This window comes from Periplaneta americana, chromosome 11 (assembly GCF_040183065.1).
Source record: "Periplaneta americana isolate PAMFEO1 chromosome 11, P.americana_PAMFEO1_priV1, whole genome shotgun sequence".
NCBI classification, from domain to species: domain Eukaryota; kingdom Metazoa; phylum Arthropoda; class Insecta; order Blattodea; family Blattidae; genus Periplaneta; species Periplaneta americana.
In genome coordinates, this window is record NC_091127.1 from 1,747,199 (window position 1) to 1,763,590 (window position 16,392).

General features: G+C 36.9%; 1 protein-coding gene across 2 annotated transcripts in view; it reads left to right on the forward strand.

Moving 5' to 3' along the window:
• The window catches only part of SerT (Serotonin transporter), a 369,951-nt gene that overhangs the window by 264,389 nt on the left and 89,170 nt on the right, over positions 1-16,392 (forward strand). For both annotated transcript variants that reach the window (XR_011334757.1, XM_069838824.1), the window contains exon 4: positions 10,484-10,691. Coding sequence is in view for 1 of the 2 variants with exons in the window: in XM_069838824.1 (XP_069694925.1) it covers positions 10,484-10,691 (208 nt within the window). In the remaining variant the exon portion in view is untranslated. The remainder of the gene's footprint in view (positions 1-10,483; positions 10,692-16,392) is intronic.

The following is a 16,392-nucleotide window of genomic DNA, read 5'->3' on the forward strand; positions in this document are numbered from 1 at the left end:
CAGCCAATAACTCCAACACATTCCAATCTTCAACAGAGGAAATTCTCTTCAAAATATGTGACTGGTTCTCAGCCAATAAATTAGTATTAAATTGTAACAAAATTTACATAATTCAATTTAAATGATGTCCAAATTCAATATTCAAGCACAATAATTAAAAATAGATCCCTAATAGAAACAACAGCAACCAAATTTTTTGGCTTACAAATCGATAATGTGTTAAATTGGAAAAATCATATTAAATAAATTACCCCCAAACTAAATTCAGCATGTTCTGCTATTAGATCTTTGCAAAAGATAGTAATATCAATACCTTAAAAACAATACACTTTGCATACTAGGGAATCGTGTAGGATCATTTGAAAAAAACTAGAAATAATGCCCATGACTTGTCAGTATATTTTTCATTAATAATCTTCCTCGTATGTAATCGTGAAAACTTTGTAACTAATTCAACAGTTCATAGCATAAATACGCGTCAAAAATGACTTTAATACTCCATCGGCAAGTCTATCGTGCTATCAAAAAGGAGTGCGCTATATGACGTAAATATTTTTAATAGCCGCCTTATGGATATAAAAATGAAACTCAAAACATAAGATTATTTAGGGCAAAATTAAAGAAGTACCTAATTTCTCACGCCTTCTATTCGGTAGGTGAATTCATGACATTCAACAACGCTTCATGAATATTTCTGTCTTGTATTAAATATCGGTCCCGCGCCGTGGCGTCGCGGTCTAAGGCATCCCGCCTAGGACTCGCGTTACGGAATGCGCGCTGGTTCGAGTCCTCGTGGGGGAAGAAATTTTCTCATGAAATTTCGGCCAGCGTATGGGACCGGTGTTCATCCAGCATCGTGATGCACTTGGGGAGCTACGATAGGTAGCGAAATCCGGTTGCGAATACCAGCTATAACGGCTGGGGGGATCATCGTGCTAACCACACGATACCTCCATTCTGGTTGGATGATCGTCCACCTCTGCTTCGGCATGTGGGCGTGAGGCCAGCAGCCGGCTGATCGGTTTAGCCCCTTCACGGGCTGTAGCGCCACGGATTATTATTATTATTATTATTATTATTATTATTATTATTATTATTATTATTATTATTAAATATCGATACTAAATCTTTGTGTTGTACTAGTAGACTATAATGTAAAACTCTTCTGTATAAATTTCAACTAGACTGTAACTATAATTAAGGCTTTGTAGTACTATTAATATTTTTTGACATGTTTCGTATTCTAGCTGTGAAGCGATGAAGGCCTACGAATATAATGGAATGTAAATTAATACATTACAATATGAAACTCTTAAGTTATTAAGTATTTCTAATAAAATCGAAGGTTAAAGGAACAAAAGAATGTTATGCCTGTCACATGTTGGTACACCGTAGTCGGCTCATATACAGTAGAAGGTATAGCTTGTATTCAATATGTAGCTACATTTTTATTCAGAACGTTTTCTGTATGGCAATACTAGCGATACACATTTTACTTAAAACAGAATCCCTGTTACCACCGCTAATAACAGAGCGGACTGAGGACAGACATTGATTACAATGTTCGCTATTAATGGTGCCGTTAGCTAAATGGTTGACTGAACCCGAACTAACATCATCAGTGACAAGTTACTAGAATGATAAAAAACATATTATCACAATACAGATCAGTTAATGCTTATAAATGCCAAAATAACCTTTCATACATTAAAAATTCTACGTAAAAGTGTGGTAGTAGGTTCGTAGAATCCATATAATTGCGTGGAACCTTGGTGGTTGTGTGATAGCAAATAATCGTAGGTCACCAATTCATGAGAATCACCCTAGCACAATCATAAAACAAGTAACTTGAAATTACAATGAATATCGTAATCAGAGTAAAGGCTGGTTCACAATAACCCGGAAACGAGAATCGGAACGAAAATGAAAACGATAAAATTGTTAAAATGTACACATTTAAATGTGAGCATTCACAATTAACGAAAAGCTTGCCGGAGCCCGGGATCGGGAACGGAGAGTTGGCCAAGTTTCAACTTCGGCGTTCACGTTTCCGATCACAGCCCACTAGATTCATTCTATTGCCATCTAAAAGCTATTTTGTCGTCGTATATTTTGTAGCAAGAAGACCGTGACATAACCTATGCATTATTTTGTTCTGTGCTGTGCATCATGGAGCAAGTTTTATTTGATGAGATTCTAATATTGAGTGTTGAGGAAAATCCTCACGTTTACGATAAGCGGCGCGCCTCGTATAAAGATGAGAAAATGAAGGAGAATACGTGGCTCTCAATAGCTGCATCTTTGAACTCCGATCGTAAGCGAATCATATTTTATTACTGTATTGGTTGTATTACACACTACATATTCATGCGTCAATTCAATAACTACTGTTCTGTTCATTTTTGTTCTATTACAAATGTTTCTTCTCTAATTATTTTACGTTATGGTAGACTTAAAATAAGTTGTGATAATAAAGATACATGGGCATATTTAACTTATAGTCCCGTACCTAATTAAATGTTTCAGTTGAAATTTCGAAGTTGGTTAACCTGTGTTTTTGTTGGCTATCTTGTACTCATGAGAGAACGCCATTGGTCAATTAAACACAAATAACATCAGAATGCGTAATATCGACTTTACTTATCGTTATTGACATACATATCGATATGCCTAGTCGTCTACGTTCTCGGTTTATTGTGAATCAAACATTTTCATATCCACGTCCTCTGCTTCTCCTTTTTAATTCTGGTTCTCGTTCCCGGTTTATTGTGAACCAGCCTTAAGAGCTTTCAAGCCGCTAGCAATATCTTGAAAGTAATGCCTATAGCCTATACATTGATATTCAAACTTCATTTATTTTACTAATAAAAATAGATACGGGTTGCTAGGCAGCAAGATCTTATGCTCTTTATTCTACTATAACCCGTCCTATGTTCTGAAAACAGTTCTTCACTAAATTCTCCAAGTACATGTTGGACAGGGTAGGCGATAAAGGACATCCTTGACGTACTCCTCTACCTATTACACTTCTGTCTGATATTCCGTCTCCTATTTCGACTTTGACTTGCTGTTTCATATAAAAATTACAAAAATATGTTAGTGTAATTTAATTACCATAATCCTCTCTTTAAAATGAAATATAGGTCCTAATATAAAATCAAGAACAACTCCCCCCAAAAAAGGAGGCGCAGTCGTACAACCAATTCCTTTTCCTCTTCCCGATCAGTTTCAGCATCATTCTTTCTTCACCCACTCTTTCCAACACAGCTTCATTTCTTATTCTGTCTGTCCATTTCGCACGCTCTTTTCTTTTTCGTATACAAATTTCAAATACTTCAGTTGTTTTTCTTCAATTCGTCGTAATGTACATGTTTCTGCCTCATACAGTGCCACACTTCATGCAAAGCACTTCACTAGTCTCTTCCTTAGTTCTTTTTCCAGAGGTCCGCAGAAGATGCTCCTTTTTCTATTGAAAGCTTCCTTTGCCATTGCTATCCTCCTTTTGACTTCCTGGCAGCAGCTCATGTTACTGCTTATAGTACACCCAAAGTATTTGAAGCTGTTCAATATAATTGTTTCACAGTCTCATTTCGAATTTGCACATTTACATTCTTTATTTTTCTTTCGATAACCATGGTCTTCGTCTTGTCTGCATTTATCTTCATCCCATACTCCTCACAAATGTTAGCATATCCCTTAGTATCGTCTCGTTTTTGTTAACAACGCCATATCATCAGCAAATCTTACGCAATTTATTCTTTTTCCTCCTACTATCACCCCTCCCATGTTCTGAAAACAGTTCTTCACAAAACCTTCCAAGTAGATGTTGGACAGAGTCGGTGACAAAGGCCACCTTTGTCGTGTCCCTCTCCCTATTCCACTTCCCTATAACATTTCTTCTTCTATCTTGATTGGACTCGTTGTTTCATAATAGTACATTATGCAACGAACCTATAATGATAGTAATTAAGACGCGAGTATGTTTGTTTATGAAACGAGCGCAAGTGAGTTTCATAATTTTCATACGAGCGTCTTAATTACCATTATAGGCAAGTCTCATACGACTTTTTATGCTCGACCATATTTCTAACTTGAAATTATTCAGAAGTATTCATTTTATTCGTATCTAACTGAAGATCGGAAGTGACCTTGTGCATCGCTCGTAAATTGTGAGATGTGCGCAGACGCGAAAGTATTGATTTTTTCCGAGGAACAATAATGTCATTGACCTTGTTATAATCTACAGAATAACATGGACTAATTTTGATATAACCTTGAAATTGATTTAGAATTGAAAAACGAGATGACAAATCGAATTTATTTGAATATTATTTACAATTAACGCTAATTATTATAGTAACAGAACATAACCTTCTGCGACAGTATTGGATTTCCAGCCTGCGTGACGATTCCCTCATGTCTTTCGATTGCATATCCGAGAATAATCGAAAACCTGAACTTTAATGAATAGGTGTACTTTAATGATATGCATTAAAGGACTGCTACCAGGTGTATAATTACTTCATTTCGGCATGGTCGAGCATAAAAATATTACTAAAGTATATGAGGATGATTTAATTTCCATAATTCACTCATTAAAATGAAATCTAATATGAAGTCAATAAAAGAATAAACCTCCCCCCCCCCAAAAAAAAATGAAATACAATCTCACAGTCAATACGTTTGGAATTGTCTTGTTTCTTTGTAACTCATTATGTAGCCTATATCTTCATTTCTTTTAGGCTATGCGCCATTTTTAGTGTTCTTATACTGTCCTAAAAGTTCTTTTTGTTTGTATTATTCTTTCGTCTTTCTCTATCATCACTCGCTTTAATTTCAATATAAATAGTTTCGGCAATGACAAGATTTTATGGATTTTAATACACCGATTTCGCCCCATGTTTCATATCCTAGCATTTAGCTCAATCTGTTTTGTCCCTTTCATTGCTCAATGGTGTAATTTGTGCTTTGTGAGTATTCTTGCAAGCGCTACTCATCTGTCAATGAAAAAGGGTAAATTTATCAGCAAAATTGATCTCTCACTGTTGCGTGCAGATAATGCTGAGGACGCATGCGCTATGCACACAATGCAGTGCCGTAACAAGACGGCCGAACACATTTAAGCGATTTTAGGAAAAGCTTTTGATGATTGAGGGTGTCATTTTTTTTTTTTCAGTTCCAGGAAAGGCAATTGTGTACGTTCTCGTGAGCAGAGTTGATTGGTGATTTTTACGACTCCACCATTGACAGCAGCAATTTTTAACTTAGAACACCATTTTTAGAATAATTATTGTTTTATTGTTTTATATCATTTACTTAATTTCCCGATGAATTAAGACCTGAAATACCTGTACAGACATACGGTGTACGAGAAACCAGTGTTAAAGGAATTGTAAGTATGGACAGTTAGCGTCGGTACTTTTCATGCAGCATGACTGATTTCATTGACCTTCAAACCAGCTTGAGCGTGAGATTCTGCATTCTCCCTAGAGTTGGCGCTGACATCACACCAGCTGGCAGTCGACACAGCGGAAATATAACACATACAATTAATACACTTAGGTACATTATGTACTCAAATAAAATAAATTAGACCGATGAAATAATAAATCCGTCATTAACTGTAATGTCTAGACTCTAGAGTTCCTTTATAATGAGAGTTGTGACGTTGACCCCCCCATCAACAATTAAAATATGCAATGATTTGATAGCGCTGAAAATTAAAAAAAAACTAAGTCCTATGAGAAGTAAAACTACATGCCTATATATTGTATAGAAATATGAAAGGAATTTAATATATAATTTTATAATGTATTATATTATTGTATAATATAATTTCGTTGTTGTTCCTGCAATAACTCCTATGTGCAAAATATAACATTTTTCAGTAGGAAGAAAAAACACATTTATTCATTCTATGTCAGTGGTACGTAGGAGATTGTGAATTCTTACATTTTCGAAAGACAGAAATATAATTACATATAGGAGATTTTATTATTTGCTGTATCACTATTTTTAAGTTATTTAATAGAGCAAAAATCTGAAAATCGATAAATATGTCACATAGGAGTTATTGCAGGAACAACGATGATTTATTATATTATATAAAACATAAAAATTATTATTACAGCTAGTTTATCACTGAGAAATAAGGAAAAGCTGTTAATTTGAATTTATTGGAAGCAAAGCCTTCATTACTGGACCATGCAGGCGATGTTTGCATCCTGTGTCTCTCAACTCTTATATTCAATTATTATCGAGAAACTCTTGGTGTGCTCGATTATACCAACCTCTAGCGCTTGAAAGTGGAACTACATAAACGTCGACGGAGCAAGTGAACACAGAAAAACAGAAAAGGAAAATTCACTCAGTGTCCATTCTATGTAAGGCCCGTAACACACTTGAAGAGTTTTCGCTAGCGAGAAATGTGTTGCGAGAAAATTAAAAAATTGATAACATGGATTCATATGGACGTCCACACACTGGAAGAGATTCTCGTTCGAGGCAAAAACCTCGCGCGAGTTTCTCGCTGGAATCGGTAGCTCAGCGAATTTTCTTGACACATTTATCAAAGATGTTTGACATTTATACTCTTTATGACGATTGAATGTAGAAAAAGATATCACAGGTGGCGATGAATTGTATTGTTTTTATTTGAAAATGAGGAAAGATGGCTGATAATTGCAGTCAGAAACTTATCGAACTTGTACGATGTCACCCGTAGGCCTATTTATATGATACACGGGATGAAAACTATAAAAACACGGAACTTAAAGAAGAAATCAGGAGACAAATATCAGTTTATCTGAAAATAAATAGGGCTATATTTTATTTTGATGAGATTTAATAGTATTAATTAAACATTTGAAATAATATATCTATATGTCTTAACAGTTTACATAATTTTAATCAGAGCATAGCAAAGAATTCTCTATCATATCATGAATAGCAAAAAACTGAGTTCCATTCAACCTGAAATAACGCCTAAACGTATCATCATTCAAATCGAAACCAGTGTCCAAAAGTCGCCCTTATTTTCGTAAGATACAATGTGATTTTCAGATATTTCTGGCTTTAATTTTAGGGCTAATTTTTCTTTTCATTAACAAAATATGTTCATGTAACTCCATTTCCTCATCATCTGAATACCCAGATTCAACACAGCGTTCGTACGTAATTTGTAAAGTACGACAATATACTTACAGGTTATATATTTAAGTACGACAATATACGTAAATACATAACCTATAATATTTCCCCCAACGAGTGATTACTATAATCAGAAAAATGCTTTCTGCATGAAGGCAGTGCATAGATGATCATAGCGAGGTGTGATCTGTGATAGCGAGAACTCGCCAAGTGTGTGGAGGAAGGCTCTTCGCCTCTTTCTCGCAACACATTTCTCGCTAGCGAAAACTCTTCAAGTGTGTTACGGGCCTAATGCCTTTTTCGTTGGAGAAAGTGCTCGTAAGTACTTCTCTATGTGAAAGGAACACATACGTGTATTTTCTTAAAATATTTAAATTCATTTTTGAAGAGTTATTATTACTTTATCTGCTCTCAACGTACAGTTATTTGCATATTTACCTTTTTATTCCATAAACAAATAATACGTTGGGACAAAATAACAAAACACGAACTGTAACTGAATTACAAAGAGATTGTAGAAGCGGAATGAGTAAGTGCTTAATAGATAATATTTTTACGATTTGCCTCATTGGAGTGAATCCAACTAATTTTGATTAGAAACCAATATTTTATACTTTTTTCTAAATCATAATCGGTTTCGCACATGAGTTAAGAAAGGAATACAGTCAGCATGACGAAATAGAACTGACTCGGCGTACATCCGTTTCGTATCAATCGAGTAACAGCAATTTCTCATATCCCGGATCATCTTGCCTCCTAATTATTCCTCTTCAAGGGAAGGGCGCTAAGATTGGAATAAACCGTTTGTCGTAGAGCTCCTAATAATTCAATTGTACGCGTTGACTTCGAGATTAGATTAGCGAGCAGAATCCGGGCCTGATTGTTATTATAAGACCCGCCCAACAAGTTGCTCGGCGGCGTCGCCATCGGATACAGTTAGCATTCAATAACGTTCCATTCAGCCAGTCACTCGCTCGGAATTGAAGTTAAGTTCGATGACATATTTAAGAAGCGGAATTAATTTTAAGTGTAACTTACATTTCTAGCATTTTCAGTTGAAACATCCTTTCTCAAATAGGCACGACTTAGGAACGAAAGTAATCTGTGAATGTGGCTGTAGCGGGAAAATAAGAAATTTCAGTCTTGTTGAAACGTATAGCTACCCATTTTGTGTTACAACGAGATTTCAACAAAGACAGTGAACGTTTCTTCAAGTCCCATTTTTGAAACTGAAAGCCTACATTCTAAGATTAATAAATATATTGTTTTTAATTATTGTTTGTTTCTAGTGCTAATACTTACTGCTAGATTGCTCGATATTGTCAGGGTTAAGATGTTGCAGTGTAAGCCGGAATGTTGCGGGTTTGATTCCCAATGAAGTGATAGCACAGTCTCGTGTATACAGTCACGAAGCTCAATACGTAGTAAATATGCATCCATAGATAGTTGCTAACCACTAGGATCGCTAATATCGCCTCATTACAGTCAATGCGAAATAAGTACCGGCACAGTCTATTGTTCCTAGCAGCCTCACAACTCAAGCTTCGTGACTGTATATACTAGACTGTGGTATAGGTTGGATCAATGGAGAAAGTCTCCGTTCGCTGCAATCACTTAGGGCTGACATCCATACTCTTAGTCCAGATATGTCAACCAAGGAAAAAATCCGGCTAGTTGGTACTAAAAATGCCGCCAGATTTGGCATCAAAATAGCTAGAGTTTTAAATCAAATTACATAATCATCTTCTCCGTTCAGGATAATGTCATTCATGTCCAATTGGGCGGAATTGTGCCGATGTTACTTGTAATTGATGTGGAAACTTCATAATCACACACTTCCCATGTTTTCTAAGACATGTCTTAATTATTTTCATGACATTAACCACATCAGTTTTCAACCCATTTCAATATGAAGTTTTAATGAAGTTCACTTTGCTTGATACATTTCGTACAATTCTACATTTTGTGGTAAACACAGTTGCAGTTCAGTCATTAAATTTTGTGGAAAATAGTCTAGAAGTTTATACTTTCAGGTTCAGCATATAAAGTCACTAATGCAAAACTGTCACTGAAATAATTCAGAAAATATTAGCACAGAAAATTATACTCTATATAAAAATTGACTCACTTTAACAATAATATTAAATTTATTTTGACTTTGTACTTCGAAATGCAGTTCATTACGACTCAGATAAATATTCTTCCCTGAATTTGAAAGAAATAGTTCGAAGAAATATCCACTCACCTACAGATATCCGGTGGTCAGTGTAGGAAGGATTACTACAGATATCCGGTGGTCATTGTAGGAAGGATTACTACAGATATCCGGTGGTCAGTGTAGGAAGGATTACTACAGATATCCGATGGTCAGTGTAGGAAGGATTACTACAGATATCCGGTGGTCAGTGTAAGAAGGATTACTACAGATATCCAGTGGTCAGTGTAGGAAGGATTACTACAGATATCCGGTGGTCAGTGTAGGAAGGATTACTACAGATATCCGGTGGTCAGTGTAGGAAGGATTACTACAGATATCCGGTGGTCAGTGTAGGAAGGATTACTACAGATAACCGGTGGTCAGTGTAGCAAGGATTACTACAGATATCCGGTGGTCAGTGTAGGAAGGATTACTACAGATATCCGGTGGTCAGTGTAGGAAGGATTACTACAGATATCCGGTGGTCAGTTGTCAGCGTAGGAAGGATTTCTACAGATTTCCGGTGGTCAGTGTGGGAAGGATTACTACAGATATCCGGTGGTCAGTGTAGGAAGGATTACTACAGATATCCAGTGGTCAGTGTAGGAAGGATTACTACAGATATCCGGTGGTCAGTGTAGGAAGGATTACTACAGATATCCGGTGGTCAGTGTAGGAAGGATTACTACAGATATCCGGTGGTCAGTGTAGGAAGGATTACTACAGATAACCGGTGGTCAGTGTAGCAAGGATTACTACAGATATCCGGTGGTCAGTGTAGGAAGGATTACTACAGATATCCGGTGGTCAGTGTAGGAAGGATTACCACAGATATCCGGTGGTCAGTGTGGGAAGGATTACTACAGATATCCGGTGGTCAGTGTAGGAAGGATTAGTACAGATATCCGGTGGTCAGTGTAGGAAGGATTACTACAGATATTCTGTGGTCAGTGTGGGAAGGATTACTACAAATATCCGGTGGTCAGTGTAGGAAGGATTACTACAGATATTCTGTGGTCAGTGTAGGTAGGATTACTACAGATATCGCGTGGTCAGTGTAGGAAGCATTACCACAGCTAAAGTTTCACGTAGTATTCACACATGACTGAGGTTTATGCCGCAGCTTTGTGTGTGCAGGGATCGGGTACGCGATCTGTCTGATGGACATCTACATGGGGATGTACTACAACACCATCATCGGCTGGGCGGTGTACTACCTGCTGGCGTCGTTCACATACGAGCTGCCCTGGACGACGTGCGGCAACCCGTGGAACACGAACGACTGCGCGCAGAACATGAGTGCGCGGAGCAACAAGAGCACCAGCCCTGCGAAGGAGTTCTTTGAGTGAGTACCTGCCTGCCTGATCTGGCATCCCTTCATGACGCTTAAAACACACAACAATAAACAATAGACTATTACACGAAGGCCATGACCTACAGGATTGCTGACATACTTAGAGTTCAGATGGGTCAGATTCTTTCACATCATAATGCCAATATGTCGATCTTCATTTGTGTAATTTTTTGATAACGTATAAAAATAATTTACAAGTCTGATTCTCTGGTCTGTAGTTTTCCGAGTACAGCTGTGTATTCGATATTAAGAACTACAAAACTTAAGAATGTTTGGTGACATTATTACCATTAAAAATGAAATATTATAGTTAATGCAACACATAATGGTATACTGATGATGTGAAAGTGAAATCTTTTGGGGCCTTAAGTAAGTAGACGCATAGAAAGAAGATTTTATATTAGATCTTCATTTCTATAATATACTGAGTAACGGCTATATATATATATATATATATATATATATATATATATATATATATAACTGAAAACTATAAAACTTACGTAACAGCGTGGTTGATCGACGGATGTTGCGTCAACATTTGTGGAGACTATAAATTAGGAATGCCTATAACATCGACATCAACGTCAAGTTTCGATTTTATGCACGAGAACGTATAATATCATGAACTTCTTTCCATCTGACTGTAGATAATTATTTGAAGAGAAGTAATATAATGATAACGAGATACTAAGGTTATTGTTATGAACTTAACACTACTTGTATTAAACTTGTAGGATATGTGGAAATCAAACCACAGTATAGAGAACATATCTCTATCCTGTGATCAAACAGTGGTTTTCTTTCTGCTCACAAGGAAGTAATGTCATTGTTTAAAACTTCTGTCGTACGTAATTTTGACGTATAATGGATAAACAATTGATCCTCACTACTTTTCCCGCCAAGAGAGCACCTCCTTCTAGCTATGCCTCCGTCTTTCAGTTGCTGACTATAGTAGTCGTGACAGCAGGTTGCAACTTACACGCTTGGCCAACTTATTATGAGATAATTATTTGGAAGTGTACGTCAGATTTACGTATCAATAGTATTAATAGAAAACATTTTGTTAGTGCAGTTTATTTATTCCGCATTAAGTGTGTTTTATCTAACAAAGTAACACTGGATGAAAACTTACGTGGTGATCGACACTACTCTGCAGATCATAGATGAAAGTTCAGATGATGATGATGCTGAAGGCAATGTAGAGATTGAGTATGAAACTTGTGACAATGACAAGGATCTAAGATACAGTAGGAGAGATTGAGAATCACGTAAAAGCAAGCGAATGGAGTAAGAAGGCAAAAAACATGAAAACAGGAGAAAAGAAAAGGAGAAGAGAAGAGAAGAGGGCGAGAGGGCACGAGGACACGGGAACACGAGGGCACGAGGGCACGGGGGCACAAGGGCACGGGGGCACGGGGGCACCAGGGCACGGGGGCACGAGGGCACGGGGGCACGAGGGCACAAGGGCACGGGGGCACGAGGGCACCAGGGCACGGGGGTACGAGGGCACGGGGGCACGAGGGCACCAGGGCAAGGGGGCACGAGGGCACCAGGGCACGGGGGCACGAGGGCACGGGGGCACGAGGGCACGGGGGCACGAGGGCACGGGGGCACGAGGGCACGGGGGCACGAGGGCACGGGTGTACGAGGGTACGGGTGCACGAGGGCACGGGGGCACGGGGGCACGGGGCACGAGGGCACCAGGGCACGGGGGCACGAGGACACGAGGGCACGGGGGAGAGAGGAGAGGATATTTTCATAACTCTAACCTACAATCCACAATAACCTGAAATAGCTATTGCTTCATTCCCACATGTTAAACCGACTGATTGTTATGACACTTTTACTTGTGTTTTCTCATTGGAACTCAAGAACTGAAGATGTGTACGTAGGTTAAATAAAAAGTATTTAGTTAGCATGAAGAAAACCATTCAGAGGGGTAGGCCTATGTTTCATTATTATGGAAGCAAATAACGTCCAAAATGTCTGGTATTCATTGGAAATAAATTTGAAAAAAATTAATTTGAACTTCCAATGAACTTAGTTAGCAGCATTAGCTGCACAAGCCACTAGTATATATATATATATATATATATATATAAAATTTGAAATGGTAATGGAAATTACGGGAAAACGGCTGAACGGATTTTAATAAATGTCCCCTCATTTTGAAGCTTGGAACCCAAAGTTTTTCAGAAAAATAGTAGTTTTCAGTGAAATGTTAATTTTCCTACATAATTTTGCTATTTTCCAAAATCCATCTGTCGTCAGTTTTCAGAATAAAACAAAACACAAACACACTACAATTACACGAAGACCATGAACTGCAGGATTGCTGACAGTTCAAATTCAGTTGGTTATGAAAAGTTTCAAGACTTAATAAAAATAATTTACAGGTGAGTAATTTTCTGAGTACAGCTGTGTATTGGATATTAAAATCTACAAAACTTGAGGTGGTTTGATAACATTATTGCCATTAGAAATTAAATATTATTGTAGTTAATGCCATGATGTGACTATTTTTCATTAATTATACATATTAATGCTATATTGATGATATAAAAATGAAACGTTTTGGGGTTATGTAAGTAGATGTAGAGAATATCGTAAATTAGATCTTCATTTCTATAATTTACTGAGAGGCAGCTATTATATATATATATATATATATATATATATATATATATATATATAATATAACTACAAAACTTACGTAACATATTGTTATTAAAAATCAAACATTTTTATAGTTATTAACCAAGTGGGGTTGGGTCTTTTTCATTATTTAATGGCGGTGTGGTGTAGATATTTATATGCGTGGTTCTCTTCAGTACTGGCTCGAAAGTTTCACCTACACTCTACAATGACCTGAAATAGCTACCGGTATTGCTTTACTCCCACATGAAAAACCTACTGATCGTCCAGACATTGTTACGAGTACTTGCGTTTTCGCGTTGAAACTCAAAAACTGATGATGGATAAGTTAAGTTCAAGAAAAAGTATTTGGCATAAAAAAACATTCAGAGGGAGTATGTTTAATTATTATGGAAGCAAATAACTTTCAAAATGTCTGGTATTCTTCATTGAAAATAACTGAAATTTTTTTTATTTATACGTCTAATGAACTTAGTTTGCAACATTTGCTGCACAAGCCACTAGTACTATTATAAAACTGTAGTATAGTGATAAGAGAAGTTATGGAGTAATTTAAAAAAAAATGTGATCTAAATCATGAGTAGTGAAATTAGCGGACATGTGTTGGATGTGGATTCAACCGCACTTTCAATACCGCATAAGCTATTCCATCTCCAATCGACCGAAATATAGAGAAAATTGACCTTGCAATTTTTAAATAGAATGAAACTTTTTCTGTCCGTAGACAACTGTGATATAATGCTTTGTGCAAAGTTTGAGGCATCAGAACTTTATAGTTTTTAAATTAATAATATTTAAATTTATCGTATTTTCATAAAATTAGCAACTTTAAACTGTTGTGGCTCCGAAACCCTTTCACCCAATGATCAAAATCATGGTTTATTTTGATGCTGAAAAGTTAAAGTTTATATTGACATGTAAACAGTTTTTCTTACTGTTTATGGAAATGGAGAAATTTAAATTTTTCTTCATTAAGACGCCTTTGGCCACGAAAAAATATTTTTAAAATATATGGTTAGATTCCGCATTGAAAGTACAAATAAACACTTATTTTTTACTGGTGGTACGTTGATAAGAAAGTAGGCCTATTGAAAATATCAAATAAAGGAAGTAAATAGTACGCGCGTGAACTAACCAGCTGACTGTAGGTAGTCGAGACAAGCAAGGCCAGGAGACAAACACGTGATGTGTCGTCTAGCGTCATGGCTGGGCTAGCTTTACCACAGATTTTCATAAACACAGGAGTAAAATGACGCCCAATGCTCGCTTATCTTCAGCTCTCGGCCAGTGCGTGCGGTACTGCGCCGTTCAAGTCTAGGTGTGTGAAAATAATCTATTTAATACCCTCGAAACTTATTGCCGAGCCACTAAGCAAACAATGCCGAATCCCTCTTAATAATGCAAGGTTTTTCCTCAATATTTTTTTTTTACATTTTTCAAATGGGTAAAAGCCTAAAAGCGAGTAAAATCGGATTATCTGTCTCTCTGTATACGATAAAAAATAAGGATTACTTCTTATCATAACCTACCAAATGTCAGCTTCAAAATGAGCTCCCGTTCAATGTTCTGCAGTAAATGGTTCCGGAGTTCTGAGAGCTGAAAGAGCCTTGTTTTTATAAAAATACGCTAAATTTGTCGCTCAGTAATACGAAAACCGTTTGACTTTTGAAAATGCACTCCCCTCAGCACCTTGTATAAATAGGGAAAAAAATAGAGTATAAAAAAATGCTAGATTTTTTACTGATCGATTTCATATGGAATAGCCCGTATGCAAAGGGAGGACAGGCCCAACGCAGTACTTGCGGGCTCCTCGGCCGGCGGCGCTGTGAACGAGGTTATCACGTGCGCACTCGCTCGAGCGGCGCGATTCGAACAGGAAGTCACCGCGGCTGCTGACGTAACGCTTCATTTCAGACGCCAATCACCAATTACAGCAACTGAAACTCCATCGCTATCAGTTCGTTATCTACATAAATCTGTTTTAATGACGACCCTCGATACTCTAAAGGCCCATTCACAATGAAAATTAAACATAACCGTAACATAAACACAGAAGTTTGCGCCCAGGCTACCAAATGGGATCATTCACAATGATTCACATAAGCATTGACATAAACATTACCGTAAGACGTTAACATGAAAGTTTGCAAACTCCAAACTTTCATGCTTATGCTTACTTGATTTGCAAACAGAACACAATCGTGGAGCGCTGAAGTATACGACAGAATATGAGGAAATGGCGTCGTTGTTATGTTTCCATGGTTACCAAGTATGTTTGCTGTTATGTTTATGTTCCCATCGTGAATGATGGTATGACTTCTTGATTTTACCGTAACGTTTACATTCTTAAGTTTACGCTTACGTTATGTTTAATTTTCATTGTGAATGAACTTTAACACTGCAAACCATCACATGGATTTGAACACTTTCACTCATATAACAAACAAGAAGCGAATGCTGGCTCCTCCTTCACGTTGCAACAATATAAAGAGAGGCATGAGCTTGGTCAGCAGTCTGTCTCAGCATAGCGACTTCCCTTACACTGCTGGTTGGATATTATTGTTCATAGGGTAAACCGTGTATAGTTATAATAATAATAATAATAATAATAATAATAATAATAATAATAATAATGAAATAATTTAGATATTTATCTCTGATATATATAACCATTAAACATTGAGAAACCTGAAACAGCTATTATTGTTAACCAAAATTGTTAGAAAAATATTTCGATAGCGTATTCTTAAATTGGTTTGATGTCTGACAGTCCCTGACATTACTCGGGAGGGAATTCCAAAGTCGAGGAACAGCCACAGTGAAAGAAGATGAATATGAGGATGTTCGGTGGGAGGGAATGGATAATATTGAAGAGTGTTGTGATCGTGTGTCTAGGTTATGATGGGTGGATAAATTTTGAAAACGAGACGCAAGATAGACATTGACCATTTAAGGAATTTCCGTTTTTGTGTATGAATAAACTGCAGAAAAAATTATAGATTTACACTTTTTTGCTATATTAAATTAATTAAAT